Raw genomic sequence first — 24968 nt, forward strand, 5'->3', positions numbered from 1 at the left:
TACGTAGAAGTAGACTGCACTTCATAGACCAGGAAACATAGTTTGTTCCATCCAACCGGATTATCAGTGATAGACTTGTTGAAGTGACTTGTGCCATCTTTATCAGGATAGTAAACCACAATTAAACAGTAAACAGCTGTCTGTATACAGTATTGTGTATTCACCCTAACTCTCAGTTATCTGAGCCTGGTATGGCCTGGGCCCATGACCAGTGTTGAGGTAATTCCCCGTTAGGAGAATGAGCGCATACAGGGAGACGTATTGAAAGTAGTGTTTGAATAATACATACACAGCACACAGATACACTGTACAGTAAATGTAGGTTTTTACTTCCAGAAACTTTTAAGCAAAGTTCAAAATAGGCAGTCCAAAGTCATTCACAGGTTAAACCAGTCAGTTTTCAGTCCAGGGATAATCCAATAACAAAGTCCAGCGTCAAAAACAGTTCAGTATCAGACTTACATCAAATCCAAGAATATCAGTCAATTAGGATGAACAGCAAAACTCTCCAACAGAAGGAAACAGACTCACTGAGACTTCTTCTGAGACTAAGACTAAAACAACCCAAGTTTCTGGCTCCATCTTATGGCCATTTGCAAAACCACACCCAATTGCAGTTTTTGCAATCTCTTAAAGACATAGTACTAAAATGTCTATCCTGGTTTATATATTGCTGACCCAAATACCTGTTAGGTGACTTACATTCCTAACAATAGTCCTCTTGGATGCAAAGAATAGTCTTCAGCTAGATATTAGTGTAGCTCTATAAACTACCATTCAAAATCAGTGGAGGTTCAATGGGCAACCCTGCTCTCTGCATCCAATAAATGTTTCCTTGATGAATTGATCAAAGTACCATATTTGCATCATATTAGAACACATGGATTACAATGCATGTAAGATTAGGTCACCCAGCCTTATGGAACTGGCACATGGCAATTCTGTTTCCTCTTCTACATTAGCACAATTTAATGCTGAAGAATGCTGCAATTTCCAAAGAGGCTTTTTTTTTTGGCTATTAACTAGAATTGGAAAAAAATGTATCTCTGTATTTAGGGCAGAGCAAAAATTCAAGCATGGCATTCTTTCAAAAGTGCATCCATTTTTAGGCTTGCATGAGATTTAAAAAAAGACAGAACTGCTTTAATGAATCAAATGCAACTTGTTAAAGCTGAAGCCATCAAATGGCCAATAGCTTAAACATTGTGAATTGTATTATCAGGTACTGTACATAGAAAAATGGCTAGTTATGTTGCACACAGTTGCCTTTTAATCTTCTTTTACATTAATATAAATGTAATTAGTGTAAAGTCCTGTTCAAATCAATAAGCTATCCAGCAGCATCCATAGGGAGGTTAAAAAAAACCCCTCAAGATGGCAGTTATGGCACGTCATTGTAGAAGAAGAGCAAGTGGAACTGGGGACAGAGTTAAACATGTCATAAGTTTAGAGTCCTTATGTTGCCACAAGTGATCCAAGTCCAAGTTGCCTTGAATTCCCTTGACCCTTATATCATGCCAATTTAATTAGCTGATTAGATTTTTGTGTATAAGCTTGAAGGCATTTTCTGTGCTGCAGCTTAACATATTTTTCTGAACCTTTGTACCTGACAGCAATTGAAGCCTGTTTGTATATATGTGATGTTGCTGTAACTTTTTCCGCAGCCTTAAGACCTGAAAGATGTTGACTCTACAATTTTGCATATGCAATTGTCAATTATATGATTTCACTTGTAAAAAAGGAGTGATGCCAGCCCTTTTGGCTACACAAAACCTAGAAATGCACTCTAATGTAGTATAATGAACTATACTTCATTAAGGATGAAATCTTGCAAGCCTGATTATAAGCTATTTTCTTATCTCTTATATCCCATGAATCAAGGAGGAGCCTCTCTAAGTTATAGTCCTTGCAGTGCCCCTGCAGTGACATGATTACAATTTGAGCACTTGGCAACCTGCCCACATTTATGTCTGCAGGGTTGATTTAATCCTCCCCACCTACCTCCCACCTCCTCTCAATCTCTGCCCTTTTGGCTGCCCTGCACTCCACTGTACCTACTGCCCAGATCTTTGCTGCACTTGCTGCCCTTCTCCCCACCTCTCTACTATGTACCACTCCTGCTGCACCCAACCTGTCACCCCCTCACCAGTAGCAGGAGGAAGAAGTGGGCAAAAATCACCAGGGGCAGCAGGGTATAGCAGGTTGGCAAAGTATGGGGATGCAAGGCAGACTGAGGGCAACAACGATGGAAGGCACAGTGGCAGGGGCAGTTGAATGCAGGACAGCCCAAATGGCAGAGATAGGAGAGATAGATAGGTGGGGTGAGTTGAAGCATGGGTGAGCACAGCTGGGCAAAAGAAGTGTGAAGTCCTCACCTAATAACAGTTTGGTTCTGGCATAACAATGGCAGCCAAGACTACCAAAATGGCTGTCACTAAGCAGTGGGATCACATGCTCTTTTGCCTAACGACTGCATTGCTTAGCAAAGAAAATTGCAGTCCTAATGAAGTCTTCTAAGTGAGGACTTTCTAGGACGTAAGGAATGTTTCAGCCCTCTTTGTCTATATCCTGGCTCTTGCCTATTTCTTTCAAGGCCATCTCCCTGTGATATACACCACCTTTTCCATTAGCCTCAATCTTCCTTTTGTTTGCGCAGAAAATCTAAGGCCAGAATCATGGGAACAAACTGTTAATTCACTTCTCTCTTCTGCTCTTTGCTCAAATTACTAGGCAATTCCTATAACATAGTGGATTTTTTTTTTTTTTTAAAAAAAAGCTTTTTCCTCAATCCTTTAGGTTTTAGCAAATGAAATTAATCACATCAGAAAAGGGACTAGGAAAATGGTGAGGTTGCATCTGAAGGCTCTATAGCAGGGGTGTCACACTCACGGCATCACGGCATCTTCACGTGACGTATCGGGGCTTTTCCCCCCCTTCGCTGAACTGGGTGGGGGCGGGGCCAGCACATGATGCACCTGGCCCACAGACCGCGAGTTTGGCACTCCTGCTCTACACTATGAAGTACTGTCTTGGCAGGCCAAAACAACAAGAGAAAGCAAGATTCCCCAGAGTTTCTTTTAATAGAATTCATTGAAGGGGAATGGAACATTTTATAACTTGGTTTTAGTTTGGTTTATCTCAGGGACTGCTAAGATGCAGATAGTCCTTGGGTTATGATGATTCATTAAATGACTGTTCAGAATTAAGATGGCACTGAATAACTTAGGACTGGCCTGTGAAGTTGCAGCCATTGCAGTGTTCCCATGGTCATGTTATCATGACTCAGGCGCTTGGGCACCAGCTTACAATTATGATGGTTCCATTGTTCTGTGGTCCCAAAGTTGCTATCTGTGACTTGCTCTGATTTCTTCCCACAAGAAACATCAATGGGAAAGTTGGCAGGAAGATGCAAGCCACTCCTGCTGTTTTATTGCCAGTCCATTTCATCCTCGGTGTCTGGCCCTAGCACCCACCATAGTGCTCATCACAATGCTCATCTGTGACACCTATCCATAGTTCTGCTTATTTGCCTGGGACTCTACCTCATCCCAAATTACTCCTCATACATGAGGACCTTGCTTAACAACCCACATGGTCCTGGGGTTACAATGACAACTGGGACTGCCATTGCTAAGCAATGCTTTCATGTGACATCATGGTTTATGACCACATTGTTAGCAATAGACATTCTTGTTACAATTGCCATTGTAATGTGAAGAACCCTGTAGAGACTTTTTTTTTTAAAAAATATATGAACTGATGAGGAGGCTGCTTTCTTAAACTTGCTGTGAGAAATATCTATATGTGTGCTCTGTTTAGAAATATGAAAATAATGCTGGTGCTGTTTTAATGAATAGAATTACATAACCCTTAGTAATTACTAAAAATAGGTGATGCATTTGGTCAAAGATTGGAGCATTTTTGTTGAGGCATTTTTGAAATTTCCACAACCCTATTATGAACGTAGATAAGATAATGAAATAAAGTGAAATAGTAAGGAACAATTCTGTTCCAAGACATATATGCTTGAATTACATCTAAAAATAAATACTAAGGACCCTAGGAATAGATAATAATTATACTAAATCAAAATCCTATGAAACAAACATGTAGTAATATTTTAAATACTCAAGAAACAACAACTAACTGAATGGAATTAAAATCTGGTTGTTATTTTGTGAGAGAACTCTGGATAATATATAATTGGATTAAAAAATATTTAGTCTCTGGAAGGAAGCTGAGAATTTGGGAAGCAAAGATTTTGCCCTGTCAACTTTGGAGAAACATAAGATATTCTGAAGCATTGTATCCCACAGGTTGCCCACCCCTGTTCAGGTAGTCCTCAACTTACAACAGTTCCTTTGGTAACTGTTCAAAGTTACAACATCACTGAAAAAAATGACTTATGACCATTTTTCACACTTGCAACCATTGTAGCATACCCATGGTCACGTGAGTTACATTTAGATGCTTGACAACTGACTCACATTTATGACAGTTGCGGTGTTCAGGAGTCACGTGATCACCTTTTGCAACCTTCTGATAAGCAATTAATGGGGAAACCAGATTTACTTAACAACCCATGTTATTAATTTAACAACTGCAGTGATTCACTTAACAAACGTGGCAAGAAAAATCATAAAATGGGGCAAAACTCACTTAACAGATTTCTCACTTAACAACCTTTGGGCTCAGTTGTGGTCTGAGTAACTGAGTAACTGTGATCTAAGTTGAGGACTACCTGTAGTAACCTAGTAAGGAGAAATGGCTTTAGTATGGATCATCCAAAAGATTCCAAATACCTCCAAGTTATTATGTTGTGAGTTCAAAATGCTAATCAACAAATAACTTCCTGTGTTTTCCCGAAAATAAGACCGGGTCTTATATTAATTTTTTGCTCCAAAAGACGTATTAGGGCTTATTTTCTGGTTAGGTCTTATTTTTGGGGAAATATGGCACTAAATGTGTTTGTCTGGCTGACACTTAACTGGGGCTTATTTTCAGAGTAAGGCTTATATTACTAGTTTCCTGAAAAATCATGTTAGAGCTTATTTTCTGGTTGGGTCTTATTTTGGGGGAAACATGGCATACATATTCAAGATTAAGAAAAATGTTTTTGAAAGCAAGTTAATAACATATTTAAATATGATTATTATGATGTAATAATATATTTAAATACAAAAATAGCAAAAAAAAGTCTGAGCATTGAATAATGTGCCACATGGATGCAAAAATGAGTGGTTTGTTATTTTTTTAATTGTTTTTCCCTGGGATTATTTGAGTTATAGATAAATTATTTTTCTTTGCTCTACTGCTATCAGATAACTAAATAATTAAGGGTTCTTGGTACTGTCTGAACTTGGTTGTTTTCTTCCAGACATTTTATTACTTAAACTAGGTAATGTCATCAGTTCTAGTCCTAGGTAATTGGGGTAATGAAACATCTACAAGAAAATAACCAAGCTCAGAGAGAACCAAGAACCCCTCATTTCAACCCTGTTTATAGTCCCCTTTATTAGTACAAAAGAATTCCACATAGAAACAAATTTGAAAAGAGCAAATCAATCTGAGCTGAAAGATTTGATCAAATGCATAGTAGATCAATGTTCCAAGTTTTAATTTGGTAATTTTCCTTAATGTGGAGCCATTTTGATGGTACATTTAAAAAGTAACTCTATATTGATATTCTAAAAAATAAAAATAAAAAAAAATATTTGTGGCTCACATAATGTTCCATATATTTAGATTATGATATTTTAATGCCACTAATTACTACTATATAACTCAAATATGGAAAAAAATAATGATCTTTAAGAAGTAATATGTGAAATCTTGGATTTCTAAATCCATTCGTTTGTTAAGAATAAGCAAATATTTTTAAAGAAATAAACAGGTTCCCATATCTAATGAATTATTCCATTTACAATTGTTTGAACACTTCAGAACCTCTTGACTTAATTCTAAAATTGATGTTTGTTATTCAGTGGACTTTCTCCCCATTTTTCCTCATTCTTTAGCTAATGTTTCATTAGATATTAACAAATTGTTGCATAATTGACTGTTTAGAAAAAGCAAGAGTAGGTACATGCCAAAACAGAAGTATGCTTGCTGCAGGTCATGGAAGCAGAATGTATAATAGAGTTCATACATTGATCTGCTTTATATATAATTGTCATAAACATTACTGTCAATTCTGACACTGGTTTACTTGTGGTTAATTCTCAGAGCAATCATCCATTTTATATAGGCCAATCTAACAGCAAAGCATTTATTACAAAGTCATTGGCTATGAAGATTATTTTTAAACTACGGAGCTAGAAAACATAATGTAGAGATTTTATAGGGGAGCTATTGAACGTGTCATTGCTGATCTGCACCAGAGCATTGTGCAGTCTTCAGGCACTCATTTATAATATATTAATGATTTTCTTTCTTTCTTTCTTTCTTTCTTTCTTTCTTTCTTTCTTTCTTTCTTTCTTTCTTTCTTTCTTTCTTTCTTTCTTTCTTTCCTTCCTTCCTTCCTTCCTTCCTTCCTTCCTTCCTTCCTTCCTTCCTTCCTTCCTTCCTTCCTTCCTTCCTTTCTTCCTTCCTTTCTTTCTTTCTTTCTTTCTTGGTTGAATTACAAAGATCTCTGGAGAGATGGAGGGAGTGGTGGGGGGAACTGCTCCCCTGCCTCCTCTTCTTGCTCTCCAGAGCAGGGGTCTCCAACCTTGGCAACTTTAAGACTTGTGGACTTCAACTCCCAGAATTCCTCAGCCTGCTCCAGAGAACTGTCAAGGCAGAAGGTTGACTCCACACCTTCAGGCACAGCAGCATTGCCCTCCGCCTCCTGCTTTCCCCGGCCAGCCTCCCCCCTCCCCATGCAACTCCATTGCCAGCCCGCCCTTCTTTCCAGAGATATGTCAAGGCAGATGTTGGACTCAGAGGAAACTGCAACCTTTTCCCTCCATGCTTCCATGGACAGGAGTGTTGCTCTCCAGCTCCTGCTTTGCCTGGGGGGCGGGGGGAGGTCGGCACCGGATAGTGAAATGCCAATGCTCTGATGTCTGGGATTGGGAGAAGAACATCTCTTTCGACGTTTACACACATACACCAAGCCATTCCAAGTTTGGAGACTTTTATTCACATCTGGGTTGGCAAGCTTCCAATCATGCCTGGCTTGTGGAGAAGGACCTCTCCTCCTCTGTGGATAAAAGTCCCCAAGCTTGAAATGGTGTGTGTGTGTGTGTGCGCGCATGCACTTGACTGCCGTCAGTTTGGGGAGGCGAGAAGCTTGAGGGGCACCAAGTTGCCCCATGTTGAATTAGCCAGTGTAACTTGTTCTGCGCCGACCCAGCTGTGTTGAGCCAATGGGGCCAAGCCGGCTGCAGGCACCCAGTTATGGCCACCTGGCCATGCTGAGTCAGCCGTGCAGAGTGAGCAGTGCTAAGCTGACTGCGCAGACCCAGCCATGCCTACCTAGCCCCGCCCACCTAGCGTTGATTCATCTGTGACCACTCAGCCACGCCCAGCTGGCCACCGTGAGTCATCATAGACCCCTCTGAAGCCATGTTGAGAAATCAACCTTATTTGCTGAACTACTGGAAAAGGGCCAATCAAATTTGAGACCAACTTGCAGCAAGGTTAGGCAGAAGGCAACATTTTTGTCGAAAGCCACATCAAATTCTCTTCAGCGATTTTGGCTCCCTCTTGTCTGTGGGTGCCTACAGCTTGTATGCAGGTTTTGCCAGATCTAGTTGTTCCTGTAAAAAATAATGGGCAGCTTGCCGCTCTTGCAGGATGTTTGAGTCCTCAGATGCAAGAGCTCTGGAGGGCAATGTAACAGGCATAGAAGCCATAATTTGCATGAAAAGGAAACATGCTGATGTAGGAATATATTGAGTTTTGTGGGCAAATTCTACAAGTGATGCAAGCTAAATTTAATTGTGTTGCTGCTAAGAGACATAGCATCTCCCTCTGACACATTCTTATAATATTTGGTTCAATCACTCGGCTTCTGCACATGATTCCAGATGGTGAGAAGATGACAAATGACTGTTAATGTCTCATAAAGGAGAGAGGTCGTTCTAAAACTTGGAGGTAAACTGAGATCTGCAATTTGAGATTACATGTTTGTGTAGGCCTGCATACCTGAAAACGTGGTCTAAAAAAGCTGTGCCATTTCCTGAGCTGAGGCCCTTGCAGGCAATGAAATGGATCATCTTTGTAAACAAATTGTAAACAAATCCACCAGTGCAAGAATTCATTTATTTCCTTAAATGTATATAGCCACCCATTTTACTTGCAAGATTTTTGAGTGGCTTACAAAGTTAAAACAACAAAAAATCTTGTGTAAATAAAGATACAACAATTAAAACACTACATTAAAAACATGCTGGCATACCTCTATACCAGGTGGAGATCAGTAATAAAATCTATTGATAATGTGTCGCAAAGTCACAAAGGCAAATTTGGTTTGCTGCAAGCAGCTGGCTTTTTACGGACAGATTTTACCTATCATCCCATGACCGGATGAAACATTATCCCCAATATCTGCCCTTATTCTTAGGCATTCAAAGTCTCTAAGGACTTAATGCTGAATTTTAAGCAGTTTCCCATAACCAGCCGTTTATTGCCCTGATACAGTCATAACAATAATTCCCTTTAAGGAAGGGGAAAATATAAACAACCATTGTGAAGCAGCTACCCTTCTTCAGACATGAAAGATGATAACTCATCCCATGGGGCTTCCTGTAGGTCATGCACATGAGTCCCAGAATAAACAATTTGTTGTTGCTGCTCTTTAATTTGAGCAAGCAAAATTAACAGTTTGTCTCCCTGCCCCCAGCCTTTCTAACTGGCCTAACCTTGATGGAGAGATGAAGTTGCTTAACTGCAGAATTGTGACATTGAGAGCAGTATAAAGAAGGCATAGGGCGTCTGGAAACTTGTTCTGGGAGCTTGATATATAGGAGAAATATAAAAATTAAAATGGGTGAAAAAAAATGTGCTCACCGGACCCGCCAAGGCAAGAGAGTCTGTGCTTTCTTCAGAGTTTCTGTGAGCAGTTTGATCCTGGAACAGCTGGGATGTCTCTCCTAGATGGTGCCTCCATCGTTGGAAAGCCAACTTTACAATAAATAACTCTTCATGAAAATGCCATGATTTCCTTTGGCTGGATGAAGCAACCTAGAATAAAATACATATGGAGAGAAATCTAACGTTCCCCATTGACTGTCTGGAGGCAAAATGATCCAACCACCACATTGGATGCATTGGTTGCAGAGGTGGGTATTCAGCAGGTTCTGACCAGTTCTGGAGAACCGGTAGCGGAAATTTTGAGTAGTTCGGGGAACCGACAAATGCCACCTCTGACTGGAGATTTTACAGTATCCTTCCCCTGCCACACCCACCAAGCCACGCCCACAGAACCGGTAGTAAAAAACTTTGAATTCCACCACTGATTGGTTGGTACCACAAATTGGTGGGCAGGTCTGGGTTGCTTGAGAAGTGCCTGTGAAGAAAAACAATGCTTAAACTCCTGAAATGCTGCTTGCTCCTGAGTAGAACATGTGAATTTTCATCCTTTCTTTAAAAGTTCAGTTGGTGGCTATATGTGGCCTTCCAAATTAGGGATGAACTTCTGATAGAAATTAGTAAATTCCCAGAAAGCTCTTGTACTCTGGTCTCATCTATGAAATTGTTTGTCATCCCTAAGTCTGCAAGAGTAGAGAGTTGTATTTTCTGGTCTGAGTCAAAATAAAGGGTAATAGGAATCATCAGTAAAATGTCCGTGCCTGCCTTTGGAAATCTGAATGTTCCATAATGATCTGAGGGCCTCTTTTTGGAGCTCTTGTAAAAAGGGCCTGCAAAGTTTCACAAAACCAAGACCTTGGAGCAGTTCAGGCAGGTGTTTATTATATGATCAAGTTTATTTTCAAAATATTATTTTAATTTTGTTTTATAGCCCACTACTATTGCTTCTATACGTAACAGCATTTCATTTAACCTTCATCGGAAAGGTTGAATGAACCTTTAAAAACCTTTAAAAACCAAACCCACTGGATTATGATCAGAAAAGGGTTTTGGTAGTCAAATTAGTAGTCAGGTTCTTTGAAATACAAATCATGTGTATTTTCAAAAATCAGAAAAATAAGTATATTATCTTGAATTGTCATTTTATATCTCCATGCATCAACAAGCTGTAACTTGTTCATCAAATTAAAAAAAAAACTTTTAGTAATTTATCTGGTGTACTATTTTTTCAGAATTTGTCTCTATAGCGAGATCATTCCATTTCTATCTCCAATTAGGCACTAATTTTCACAAGGAAAGCTCATTGGTCTGTCCATAAGTTCCTTATAGAACATTGCTTTATCTTCATTTGGGGCATAAATCCTCAATTTTGGAGTCTTAAATCCACGCAAATTAACTTCCATCCCAACATAGCTACCATGCTCATTAGTCAATATGAGTTATGGTTGTAGCTTTATATACAGTATATAAAGCAACTTTTTCTTTTTATTTGTTCCTGTTGTGATAAATTCTTCACCTTTGTAAGTAAATTATATCTTTCTTTTCCAAATAATGATTTACTATTCTTTTTCTGAAGTGCATGTGCTCCATTTATATTCCACTAACACAATTATAATTCATACTCGGCATATTTAGAAGTCAATACCTGCAAATACCTAATTATTATTGCTGCGGCTTTCCTGTTAAATCTGTAAAGACTTTTGGGTAGGCTCTGTCTGTCTGTCTGTCTATCTACCTATCCATCCATCCATCCATCCATCCATTTAATCTATTTGTATTGTGTCCAGTTCTTTGATTTTTTTTCTAGAAATTTTCTCCGTTTCAGCACAGAACACAGTCAAAACCTCTACTATTTGAAAATAAAAAGCACTCCTTTTATGTTTAAGTCATTCAGAAAGTACACTTTTCTCTTATACAATATTCTGATTGGAATTACTTTGAGCACCATCACATTTGTATTATAAATTTTGAATTTTGTATTAAAATGCTGAAGAACTTGGTCTCCTGTTTTCTTCCTGACAAAGTTTCCCAGGATTTATTTATTTATTCAATTTTTATGTGATCCATCTGCCTATAAGGCAATTCTGGGCAGCTTATAGATGTCCTTAGAACTTTTGCAACTGTATTTATTTTATAAACTTCGTCAATTTCTGTACCTGTATGTTCTTCATCCTATCCTTAAAAAATTGATAAAGCTTTATTTTTCTCTAATGTCTTCACTAGAATCCCCTGAATCTCAGAGGATTTGCTCTAAATCTCAAACAAAATTCATTTTCTCTCAAGATTATGTTATCAGGCATCTCACCTGACAGCATATTACCACTAGTAGTAGTATGTCCTGAGGTCTTCAATGAGTTCCATATGTTTAGGATTGCAGCCATCATAAAAAACATAAATGTTGTTTTATATTATATTATGGTTAAGGTATTGGAATTCACCCAGAGGAAACCACTTTCAAATTTTGATTTATAAAGCAAATGTGTTGATTTAGAGCCATTTGTTTCCTCTCATCTTGATTACCTCACAGACTAACTGGGGAGGAGAGGGTGTTTCCTTATGCATGCCTCTCATAGAAGATAGTATTTAAATGTAGCAATACATCTCAGAAATGTTCAGATATGTGGACTTCCTGTGTGCATGTTGGCTGGGGAATTTGGGGCATTGAAATTCACAATCCGAAAGTTTGCTGAGGTGAGAAACACTGACTTAAAGATTAAAATACAAAACTATAACTTTTCAGCAGATGAAGGAACATGAGAAATATTATATACTAAGTTCCTTTTAGTCTTATTTTGTTTTCATAGCCGTATATTTGTTGTTTGGTGTTGTGTTTGCATATTGAATTCCTGTGGTTTCTGTTTTATTAAATCTTTGTATTTTCTCTCCTCCACCTTTGCCTTTTGACAATGTGAGAAATATCTGAAATTGTGTTTACATATTTAGAACTCAGTATGAAAAAGTTATGCAGTTCCACACCTGTATGTCTTTCATAGCTCATCACTGCATTTTATTTTCTTCTCTCTCCAGGTGACTCTGCCAAGGGCATTGATGATTGCTATTCCTCTGGTGGCCTGCTTTTTTTTGCTAGTAAACATCAGCTATTTTGCAGCCATGACTTCTGTTGAGTTTCTGACTTCGGGTGCTATTGCCATTACTTGGGGGTGAGCAATGCTAAACACTAAGGCCTTACCAACCAATTCAACATAGGTGGCTACATTTTCTCTAGCATACATGCACCTGCAGTCAAAAACACTTTCCATCTCCAACATGTGTCGTAGCTTCAGCCTTGCAAAATATTTAAAACAAATAGCATTGTTGTACAACCCATTTGTGAGAGGAAAAGAAAGGGAAATGAATTATTGAAGTATTGAAGTAACAATGGTTACTTCAGTCATATTGTCTGAATGAGACATGGAGCTTGAGAAAAATCTTTAGTATTATCATTTCGTCCTCTCCCTTTATGATACAATCTCATTCTAAGTGGCACTGTTTTGTAAGCTACATTAGTTTCCTGGCCTAGTTTACTGATTGATATATCTTATGATCCTCTGTGAATGTCTTCCACTAATACAGAGTGGGGAACTACAGCCCCTTTAGGACTTGTGGACTTCAATTCCCAGAATTCCTGAGCCATCATAGCTGGCTCAGGAATTCTGGGAGTTGAAGTCCACAGGCCATAAAAGGGCCATAGTTCCCCATCCCTGCACTAATGCATTAATTGCTTATTACTTTACTTCCGTTGTCAGCAATCAACTCCCTGTGTTCAGAAAAGCACATCATTATTCCCTATGAATAGTCTGCTCTGTTTACACAACACTGTGCCCACCTATCTTTCTGAAATTGGGCATGATTATATTGATATTTAAATGATCAACAACCAGTGTTTACATTTGAATATAACCTTGCCAGATTTTCAAAAATTTCTGCTCCAATAATATTTGAACGCTTCAATTAATAAGAAATATTTCTTCTGTAAAATACATTAAGGAAAAAAACCTGGCATTTTTTTATGAAATGAATTGAAGCTTCACAAACTCTAAAGGCATATATATGATACTTTGCTATATCTAAGAAAAACTTAAAGAGGACTCAGCTTAATGTAAAAGGTAAATCCTGCTCTATTATAGCCTTAAGCTGGAAACCCAACTGACAGCTATGGTAAACCTGGGAAAATCTTACTTTGAACAAGTACAGTATATGAAGCAGAATATTGGGAATTTGGAGAGACAGCTAAAAAGCTAGTTGCCAGTCAGATGAAATAACGAAAAGAACTGAATGTTTTCTCTTAAATTAAGGCCAGAGATAATTATTTAGTACAGTTAGTCCTTGACTTACAACAGCTCATTTAGTGACTGTTCAAAGTTACGGCACTGAAAAAAAGGAACTTATGACCGTTTTCACATTTATGAGTGCAGCAGCCCCATGGTCACATGATCAAACAAGTGGATACTTGTTAATTGGTTCATGTTTATGATGGTTGCCACATCCTGGGGTCAAATGATCCCCTTTTGTGAACTTCTGACCAACAAAATCAATGGAGAAGCCAGATTGACTTAACAACCATGTGACCAGCTTAACAACTGCAGCGATTCACTTAAGAGCTGTGGCAAGAAAGGTCGTAAAATGGGCAAAACTCGCTTAACATATGTCTCAGTTAGCAACATAAATTCTGGGCTCAATTCTGTTTGTAAGTCGAGGAGTATATTAATATGTAATATGGAGTATATTAGCTATAGGGGTTTTTATTTGTACTATTATGGTCAGTGATACTGCACTGTACTGTAAATTAGAAGATTTTACAACCAATCAACAACAAATTAATTTGGCTACTGAAATGGAAGGGCTTTCCCCAAAACACAAAACTAATTTGATGCCATCGCTGATGCTACAAAAAATCATACAGTTAAATCTATGGCAGTGTTCTCTATGGAGACAGCCTCAGGTGCAGGTGGATTTTCACTTGAATAGTAATAGAACTTTCATACTTTTAATTTATTTATCAGATTTGTACCTTGGCACAAAAGACTCTCAGCAATTCCTAATAGTAACAGAGCACAATAATATTAAACACAGTTATCTTAAAATACATTTTAAAAAAATCACAACACTATACATGATTGCAGATCCCCAAAGCTCCCACCTGTTAAACTTTTTCTAGAAGGTCAAACAGGTGAATATAAACAACTCTCCATTTCAGAGGGCCAATCCCATCATTGGGCTAATCTGACTACAACAAAGAATAAATGATAATATCGCCCACATCCAGATAGCACAACTGCTAGGAGTGCACCAATGTAATGGGTGCTGTAGTTTTATTCCTCCCAACCCAACTCTTAACCCTAACCTGATCTAAATCTGACCTACACAGGGTCCAATATCCCATCCCTTCTCCTTCCCCCATCCTTCCTCACTCCACTCAGCCATACTACAAGGATCAGCAGTCTGCCCAAGACCATTCACAACAACCCTGCCAGGTAAAGGTGGAGAGAAACTTCCTCCACCATCTACAAATCGGAACCCACAAAACCCAAAGCAGACAATGCAACCAATACAAATCACAGCAGAATATACAGTACAATCCATACATATACAATGATCAGAGATAATCCCTCTATCTTGAACATTGCAACCTCTTCTTGGCTCTCCCTGTTGTCTCCCTCAATCTTTCACTTGTCCCAAATCATAAACCAAATAAATTAACTCTTCCCCCCTCCAACCCCAATAAAGCCTCCAAGAAGAATGAGACAAAAGATAGAAGTGTCCCGCAATTACACATCAGACACTAATGTTGCAGAAGTCCTCTCCAGGGGAAAAATATGATTAGCCAGAGCCCTGGTTAATATTATTAGAGAACTCTACAGAGTTCAATCTCACTACATTCCACTCTTCATTTTATGATACTTATTACCATATTATTAAAACCAGGGAAAGACCCTGCCAGATGTGTAAGTAATGAGCCAGTATCATTGCCTAACTTAGATGCAAAGATATTAACTATGACATTGGAAAAGAGACTATTGTACAAACATAGTGTCATCTCTAATTTATCCAACTCACTTTATCCAATTCAATCAGGATTAATAAAAACAAACAGACAGACTGGCATCTATAATATTCATTAGTGATGTACACTTTGGAAACAGCCACAGACCATTGGACTCATCTGTTTTAATTTTGCTTGATATTGAGAAGGCTTTTGGTATGATTTGTATTAAATTTCTGGGTTATGAATTTTAAAAAGGTTTAGATTTGGTTTTTTAATGATGGGGTAATAGGAGATTAAGAACTCATCTGGACGTACAATAATATTACAAATATGATTCTTCCTTATATAAGGACAAACCCAGCAGACTTTTTAAAGTCATTTTTTTCCTTTTTCAAAGAAGAACTTAATTTTACACATAAGGCAAGAAGCTGTTTGACAATCAGATCTTTTGCTGTTGGGTCTCAGTTTTGATGGTTTGACACACAGACCATTTGGCAATAGCACTTGCACACTGTCTATTCCTGAAGAGTGAAAAAAAATTAACCAATTATAGATTCAGCTGAGAGCTGGAACATATGTAGGTTGTACTTGACTTACAAAAGTTCATTCAGTGATCATTCGAAGTTACAGTGGCACTGAAAAAAAGTGATTCATGGTCATTTTTCACACTTAAGACCGCTGCCACATCCCCATGGTCACGTGATTTACATACAGACATTTGCCAACTGGTTCATATTTATGACGGTTGCAGTGTCCTTTTACAACCTTATGACAAGTAAAGTCAACAGGGAAGCCAGAATTCATTGAATAACTGTGTTACTAATTTAACACCTGCAGTGATTCACTTAATAAAGGTGGGAAGAAAAGTGGTGAAATGGGGCAAAAGTCACTTAACAAATCTCTCACAACATAAATTCTGGGCTCAATTGTGGTCATAAGTTGACCATAGTATATAAGTACCTCTATATACTATGTTTAATGAATTAATATAGAGCTTTCCAATCTGAGCTGCAAAAATCCCAGCGATTTACTAAACGTCATCAAGGACAGCAAGATAATTCTCTTGGCTACTAGTGGTCATTTGTGTTTATGCAATCGAGATTTGATAGTTCTTGCTAATGGAACCATATAAATCCTCTTATTCTGAGGCAAGGATATCCTTTTTGAAATCTTCCCTTCCAAATCTTGATTGGATTGATTGGAGTTATACTTCAAGCTAATCTAGAGGGCATGTATTTCTCTCTTGCACTTCAAGCAGCGTTTTAATTATGCTCTGAAGCTTCTAAACCAGGGGTGTCAAATTCAAGGCCTGGCGGCCGGATTTGGCCTGCAGGGTGCTTATATCTGGCCTGCGGGGCCACCCTGGAAACAACGAAGGACCGGCCCAAGATGTCTCTGCCAGGGATAATGGCGCTCAGGAGCCTGTTTTTTCTGGCAGAGCGCTTGGGCCACCACAGGCGCCCCAGACATGAGTGTCGTCGAGCTGGCCACGCCCACCCCAGCCTCCCAAGGTCAAACACAACCCTGATGCGGCTCTCAATGAAATCGAGTTTGACACCCCTGTTCTATGCTGTTAAATATATTCCTCCCAAAAGTGGCATAACCACCAATTCTGGTTAACTGTGAAATCAATGCTTTACCATACTTTAAAATTTTCAATTAGTGTTTAATGAAAGTGACAGTTACTATTGATTTGGAACATGGAGACTTACAGTATGGAAAAGCCATACAATTTGACTAAAAATTGATGAAGAAAGAGTTATCTGGTATACAGATTTCTTTCAACCAATATATTATGAAAATCAAGTCAAAATGTAAACTTACAAGGTGAAATCTGAACTTGAGTTGAGTTCTTCTTGGTCCTTAACCAACACTCTAGCCAATCCATTATGGCTACTTTTTGATATTTTGTTTATTTCCCTCTAAAGAAATAAAGTCCTGGGCAACTGGGTATGGCTGATGTCTCTGGCAGTTGCCCTTTCTTGCTTTGGATCTGTTAATGGAACATTCTTCTGCGGAAGCCGGGTGTGCTACATTGCAGCAAGAGAAGGCCATATGGTAAGGAGTGTGAACATACTGTTTTTTCCATTATATTTATGGATGGATTATTTAATCAATCATTTTCATGTTAGAATATTTTCCTGTGATCTCATTCCCCCTTGACTCCTTTGTAGTTTGTAAAACTGTCTTCTAGGCAGCGACTGCATATCGTTAAGGATGTGCAGCCCATATGACAATATATAAGTAAAATAAAATTCACTGGCAGGGTGGCAGAATGAAAGACACAGTGCTTCACATGCCATAAATTGCTTGTATACCTTAGGTTCTCTATTAAGGTCTGACGCTTTTAATTACTTGTAACTCACTTGAGCCAATTTGACAATTTAAATTCTGTAATTTGAACCAACTAAACCTAATGGTCCTGAACTCATTTAAAACTAAGACTGTTTACTTAGCTGTCAGCTATACTGGGCTGTTGGATTTTTAGAAATACGTAAAATTGAATCCAGATTTACAATGTTATCCTATACTTATGTACCCAGAAGTAAATCCAATTAAACTATTTTGGACCAGGCATGGGCATTAACTGTATGCAAAACGTATTGGAATTAATAGGGCAAGGTAGTTACTGCAATGGTTATCTTTTATCTTAATGGGAATTGAGAACAGTATATTTATTTTGGCTCTAATGCCTTGAGTTTTAATCTATTTGTATATAGATAACACTAAAGAATCAATGAAAAACAAGTGAGGCTTCTGGGAATTTGTTGTAACTTTCTGATCACAATCTTTTTTTAAAAATAAATTTTATTAAGTTTCCAAATTTTAAAAAAATACAAAACAAAACTTTATACATTGTTATCAATATCAAGACATCTTTTGCATTTCCTCACATTTTTCAGTATATGTATTTACTTATTCCTTTACCATTGCATCTTACTCTTACTATAAATCAATATCTTTTATCCTTACATCTCAATCTTCTCCATGGTATATTTAATATTTACATATTCCCTCATTCTTTTCCTGCTGATGCTTTCGAACTGCTAGGTTGGCAGAAGCTGGGACAAGAAACACGAGCTCACTCTGTTACGCGAAGCTAGGGATTCAAATAGCCAAACTGCCGACCTTTGTGATCAACAAGCTCAGCATCTTAGCTACTATGCCACTGCGTCTCTAATGTTATAGTACTAAGCTATAAATCAATTATTTTGTGATTGATACCCATATTTTATCAATCTGCCAATTATTCTTCTCCTCCCTTCTCTAGAGTAGCTTATAAAATTCTAGCTCTGGAGTTGGCTGGGAACACCGAAAAGAGCTATAGTACGGAGGTGTCTAATTAGGCCTGATTGGTTTATATTCTGCCAGAAGAACTGAATTTTGAACTTCCTAACACTACAGGAACTTAGTGTGCAAGTATTCAGCAAGAGGAAAGCAGAAGGCTATTCCGTCCTGAATACAACTATAGAGAGGCATCCTACCATGATGTCCCCCTGAAAAACAATAGGCTCGAATTCAAACGGGTTTAGTTCAAAGATACAATGTTCTAGAGAAATTAATATGCAGGAGATAAGTTTGGTGGGCTGTCGACATAGAGACCATTACAGCTATGAAATTCCAAATGATATGAGTGCCGTACAACAGAACTTAACTGTGGCACATGAGTTTTGAAATTATTTCTCACAGCATAACCTTCTGTTCATTCATTTACTCATGAAAACTTTGGAGAGCTGGACAGAGGGTGAAGGAGCAAAGAAAACCTCTCCACATAGTTAATTATGGTTTTTTGTTTCCATGTCTTCCTTTTCAGCCCGACTTTCTATCTATGGTTCATATACGTTATTTTACACCTTTTCCTGCTCTTATATTTACTTCTGTGGTGTCGATAATAATGGTAATACCTGCAAGTTTCAACAAGATAGTGAACATTTTCAGGTGGGTATTTCTAACTACTCACAATTACTCAATGAAATTGATCTCTCAGCCTCTTTTTGATTATTTTTATGTATTAAAGTGATATTGCCTAGACTTCGGAGACAGGAAGGGGGCATGGCATTTTTTTGGTTCTTTGTGTTACCTAATTATTTCATTTATCCAAACTTTTTCATCCTGCTTGCCATGCAATACATCTCTAGGCTGGGCACAGAATTTTAAATAAAGACAATACAACAGTGGAGGTGTACAAAAGATTTCAAATGACCATTATAAAAAAAACACCACTATTTTATTTGTATAACAATATAAAAATTGAAGTAAAATTAATTTTCAGCATCTTCATGGCTGGTCAAACATAGCTGTGTTTGTAGCATTTACCTAAATTCTAGCACACTTTATTTGAAGGGGAGGTCCTTTTAGAAAATCCATTTAAAACCATAAAACCTCTCTTCTTAGATGTCCTCCCTTCTTAGGTCACTTCTAAGGTGACCTCAAATAGTGATCTTCAGTATGTGCTACCGTCAGGATCATAGTCAATGAAGAAAACTCTGTGGAAGAAGGTGCTTGTTCAGTATTCTAGTCTGCTTTGAGTTGTATAAGTAAATAGCAAAATATTAACCTTGGTCCCATAGTAAATCAATAAGCAATGCAATTGCTATAACTGTATATATTGCACTGGCCAGGTTCACTGTATACTGACTGCCTACATAATTTATCATCCAAACCAGGATGTATGGTCAGCCAAGAGAAAGGGGGCAGGAAGAAAGGAAAAAGCTGGCTGCTGGACTGCCACGGAGAAGAAGTCAATCAGGGCCTGTGAATCTCAAAAGGGAGGCGTGGCACACACAGACAGAGGTCAATCAGATGAGACCCTGGAACAATAGGCATAAACCAGGATGAATGGCCAACCTAATTATATAGCATTTATGTTTTGAACTGTAGCTTCCAGTCCATGCAGAAGGGCAGTTCTATTTAGAGTGCCTTTTAATAATCAAACTGCATTTCTCAGTTTATGTGTCACACTGTCTACGTTTTTTCCCATCTAAGAATAGCTGTTGCATTGGAATTTCTTTGCAGCTCTTGTATCATTAAAATATGTCCTTTATTGCTGCAGTCACTTATGCCTTGTGACCATAATATTTTTTTAAAAATATCCCAGGCTAAGTAGCTGCCACTCCCATGCAATTCTCTCCAGGATAACCAAGTTACCAATTTCCTAGAAAGGAACTCATGTACCTACTGGATCTTCATTTTAACATGCTTCAGAGTCTTACATCTAGGGATTACTTTCCCCAATTCAGGTAAAAAAGAGAAGCAGAGCTGGGTATCATCAAAGTATGGATACCCAGTCTCCTGACTTAGGCAAGGAAATCCCAGACCTCCAGACAATTCATGGCTTAGCTCCGTACATCAGCTTGGCTGAAAATTCTCAGATGTGGCTCAGTTAAATTAGCATCTCCATTGGTAGCAAGAATGAAGACCTGGACAACAGCTGATTGCTCATTGTAGAACAAAGAAAGAAGAGACCTATTGCCCAGGATTAAGCAATGGCATTCCAAATAAGTGCAAAAATACCATGCATACGTGAAGTCACTGTTCATATTGCAAGTGTGACAAATTTATTTATTCCATTTCTGTATCTGCCCATCTCAGTCAATGACTCTGGGCACCTTAAAATTATGTTATCTGTGTCATTTGTGTGACCCTATTTGCCCCTTCTCTATGGATGGCCATAAATTAGGCTCTAGATGAAAACAGGGATAATAATGTATTTCAACATCTGTGGTTAATTGGAGATGTATTGTCAAACTCTGGAAAGTGAATGAGATCTTTAGTACTATATTATATATATATTCTTCTGATATTTAAGTAGTATGTATCTATGTGGGGGAAGGTATCTGGGTGTGCATTTTTTTAATAGCAGAAATTGCATGATCACACATGGAACGGCTACTACTACTAAATGTTACTTTATATAGCTTTACAGTTTGGATTTTCCACGGGGTAAGTGTTGCAAGTCTCCTGTATTTAAAGATTAAGAAACCAGAACTCCCAAGATCTTACAAGGTTAGTATTGTATAAAAACATTAAACTCCTTTTTTTCTCTTCTTTTTCTTTTCTTTAGTTGCGCAGGACAATGGTCATAACCTGATTTTGCTTCCCCCATCCCCAAGCTGGCATCCACTAAATATGTCGGATTACAAATGTTCTATTAAGTTTCTACAAACATGTAGGAGCTGTAGTTCTACATATCTGAATGCCAAAACTGGGGGAAGTCTACTATATTTTCTGCCTGTCCATAATTTCCTGGCTACCTCTTGTCCTGTTCTTTATTCAGGGTCGACTCTTAGGAACCGCAGAGTTAAGAGATACCTCTTTCAGTCTTCCTTGTCTGGTCACACGAACCAATTGTTCCAAATGCTTCAGTCCGAGAATGTTGACAAACTATTGGAAGAGCAATTAGCCTCCCATCTGTTTGCTTGATCTTTGTCCCATGGCATTCTAGCAGAAGAGACTGGCCACCTGACCCGATAGCCATGATGTATTAACCATTAGATGGGATTAGGTGGGTCTTGTGAACAGAAATGCCTTTACTGGGAGAGGATGGTGGTTAAGGAAACTTAGATCAGGACCAAAGCAGGGGGAAAGAGGAATTTAATCCCTTTCTCATACCGTACTCTGGATTAAACTGTTGAATAACTGTGAACTATCTCACGGGGTGAAATACACACTGTAAGTATTATATGGATTAATGATAGTGAGATTCATTACTTTGAATATATATAGGTAGTCGTCATTTAGTGCCCATATTTGGGAGTAGCAGCTTAGTTTTTAAGCATAGGAGTCCCTAAGTGAAACTATAACTGTGTTTATGATATTACTTCAGCTTTCGTTTGCTTTACTAACCTGCAACGGTTTTAAATTGGTGAGAATTGGTCATGACGTTAGTTTTTTTTTTAGCATTGTTGTAACTGTGAATGATTGCTAAACAAGGCAGTCACTAAACAAGGTCTATCTTGGTAATTCTATAAAATCATCATTAATTGTTAGTTGCTTTGCATTCATGTGACCCAGTGCTGTATTCTTATTCAAAATTTATCTGAAGGCACTTCCTGTTCCATATCCTCAAAATACTGCTCTAATTGGGCTAATTTGGATAATAGGAGGACACTTTTTAAGAACCTATGGTGCTTTTCCTATTATGGGATGCTAGGGAGGCAGAAGATGGTCTTGTAAGGTACTAATGAACCTCCCCTCCATGGGTGATCAAAAGATCAAAGCTCGTTTCAACAGTGAAGACTAACAGTGAGGACAATCAACCACGAAAACAGCTTGCCTCCAGAAGTTGAAGATGCTTCATCACTGGAGGTTTTTAAGAAGAGACTGGATAGTCACTTGTCTGCAATGGTATAGGCTCTGCTTGAGGCAGGAGGCTGGACTAGAAGATCTCCAAGGTCCCTTCCAATTCTATTCTGATTGAAGCTAGGGATACCATGCAGCCTATAAGACAAATTCCAGGAAATGTGATGCTTGTTATTTTTGTTCATCTTAGCATTCCAGTAGATCTGAAAAAGTTGCTAAAAATGCTTATCTAACTTATTTCCACCCCCACCCCATTCAATTGTCTGTAGGATCATTGAAAAATAAAACAGATAATACATGCTGTTCTATACTACATAAATCCAAAGATCCCATAAAATACAAGAAATTGAAATATAAGAAATGTCAGCTTTGTAATAAGGTATACCAAGCTACTTACATAACAACTGGGAGTATAAAAATGGCCACTTATAATAGACAAGCTGGTGCCATCCAATGTTTTGATTTCTTCTCAGCTTCAGCCACTGGCGGAAAACTATAGGATTTGCAGACTGGAGTGTTTTTTTTTTTTAAAAAAAAAACCTTCTTGGTTTAAAACTTTACTTCACAAAAACTGTGCGATCATGCTTTTTTTTTTTTTTCCTATCCCCATTGTTGAATATCATGTAGCAGAAATAGCATCATTCATATCCAAGAGCAGCAGAGGTGGTATTCAGCAGGTTGTGACCAGTTCTGGAGAACTAGTAGTAGAAATTTTGAGTAGTTCAGAGAACCGGCAAATACCACCTCTGACTGGAGATTTTACAGTACCCTTCCCCTGCCATGCCCACCAAGCCATGTCCACAGAACCGGTAGTAAAACAATTTGAATCCCACCATTGATTAGCAGGCTTGGGGACATTCCAAAGTTCACAGGAGTGCCACAAAATTTAAAAGAGAAGAATAAAAATGGTGGAAGGGGCAGAACATCCAACATTAGTTCCAAGGAGACTGGGTTTTTTCGATGCTCATGCCATGTAGGCTGATTATTGGAGAACAATTGGAAAACTGAAGGAGCATCCTTGAAAATATCATGGCTAGTTGGTTGATGAAATATCTGGATAATATGACTTTTGATGCGAGATTAGTTCTTATTTCATCTGAACAATGAAGCTGTGCTTCTTTTCTCACTGGGTATGAGATGCCAATGGTGACATCTTTTGTCAGATGCCACCGTGGTCTTCCTGGAAAACTTTCCCAAACAACTTATACAGTGACCATAAACATGTATCTTCTTATTCCAGGTACCAATCATCATACCGATCATTTTTCTGATGATATCGATCTACCTGGTACTGACACCCATCATTGACCAGCCACAGCTTGAGTTCTTCTATGTTATACTCTTTATCTTCAGTGGTATCATATTTTACTTCCCCTTGGTTCATTACAAATATTGCCCTGCATGCCTACGGAAATTAACTATTTATATGCAGCTGTTAATGGAAGTTGCAGCAACTGAAAAGGACATGAACTGAATTAATATTCATAAAGTTGCTTTGGCAAATGTTCTAGTTATCGGTACAGTTCTGATCTGTACAGAGATGAGGGTCATATTCCTGATTGTATTTCAGAAACCTTTTGAAATTGGATCACAATTCTTCCTACCCCTATCTAGGTAGTAATTGTGGGTAGGGAGAGAAAGAGAAGAAGCTGCCAGAATGCCCTTTTTATATTTATTGTCTGTTTTGCTTTTTAAATTTCTCCTCAAATCCTTTTATATGTACACATTTTTTTTTCTTTTTGCTTTTGATGTTTGAATATTTAATCAATAAAAAAGAAGAGAGGTTTTAAAAAAACCAAGAGATTTTTAAATTGCTTCCTTTTCTACGAGAAATAATAATGCATTTGTGTTGTTGGGGATGCAGTGAAACTATCCCTTCATTTAAACATTCCATCTTGTTCCATTTTGCTAAGAACCGATTACATATATTAATTCAGCTTGAGATTTATCTCAATCACATGGGAATTGACTTTGGACAAACAAAATGAACACAAAAGCAAATGACATATTGTTCAGCATTGGAACGTAAGTATGAGTCCAACTATTTAGCAATTTGCTCTTTGCAATATTAATTAATATAGCTAGAGCATGGATGATTGTAATGAATCATGGTTTCAATTTATTAATATATGTATGTCCACAAATATGTGTTTTGTGTGTTTTTGCTTCCTTGTGTGTTTTTGCTTCTACTCAAGAGTCTGAGAAAATGCAATGTCATTGCCAAGTATGGGTTATAGTTAATGGTGTGCTACAGCTGGCTTGTACTGGCTTGCAAAAGCTAATTGTTAAATGTTTGGAAATTTTGTGAGCTGATTGAGAGTAGAAGTGAGCTCCGACATCTAGTGGTGTGGTAGTGCCAATGGAGCCAGCAGAACCAGCTGTGAAACATTTACCAACAAAACTACTGGTTGTAGCTTATTAATAACGCATTAAAGTGGCTTGAGCTGTGAACTACAGATGGCAACCAGTGGAATTCTATTTTCCACTTCTGTTGTGTGTCTCTTAAGAAGTCTTGCTTGGGAATTGATCTGGCTCTGTTGATTTGTCTATTGATTTTGATAGAGCAGCAGTTCAATCTCCTCAATATCTGGTTTAATCCTATCAATTGAGTTTCTCAGTCAAATAGATCAGAACAAATGTGGTTCTGATGAAGTCCTTGCTTAGT

At 38.0% G+C, this 24968-nt stretch overlaps 1 protein-coding gene across 1 annotated transcript in view; it reads left to right on the forward strand.

The window, feature by feature from the left end:
* The window catches only part of LOC113417276 (b(0,+)-type amino acid transporter 1-like), a 29713-nt gene extending 5269 nt beyond the window's left edge, over positions 1-24444 (forward strand). Inside the window, exons 2-6 of the mRNA XM_026675585.2 lie at positions 12043-12176; positions 16930-17059; positions 18816-18940; positions 20920-21007; positions 23544-24444. Coding sequence (XP_026531370.1) covers positions 12043-12176; positions 16930-17059; positions 18816-18940; positions 20920-21007; positions 23544-23777 — 711 coding nt within the window. The 3' untranslated portion in view covers positions 23778-24444. The remainder of the gene's footprint in view (positions 1-12042; positions 12177-16929; positions 17060-18815; positions 18941-20919; positions 21008-23543) is intronic.
* Positions 24445-24968: the final 524 nt, after the last annotated feature.

This window comes from Notechis scutatus, chromosome 1 (genome assembly GCF_049901735.1).
Source record: "Notechis scutatus isolate UNSWTSFEM ecotype Mainland chromosome 1, rNotScu1.2, whole genome shotgun sequence".
In the NCBI taxonomy this organism is placed as follows: domain Eukaryota; kingdom Metazoa; phylum Chordata; class Lepidosauria; order Squamata; family Elapidae; genus Notechis; species Notechis scutatus.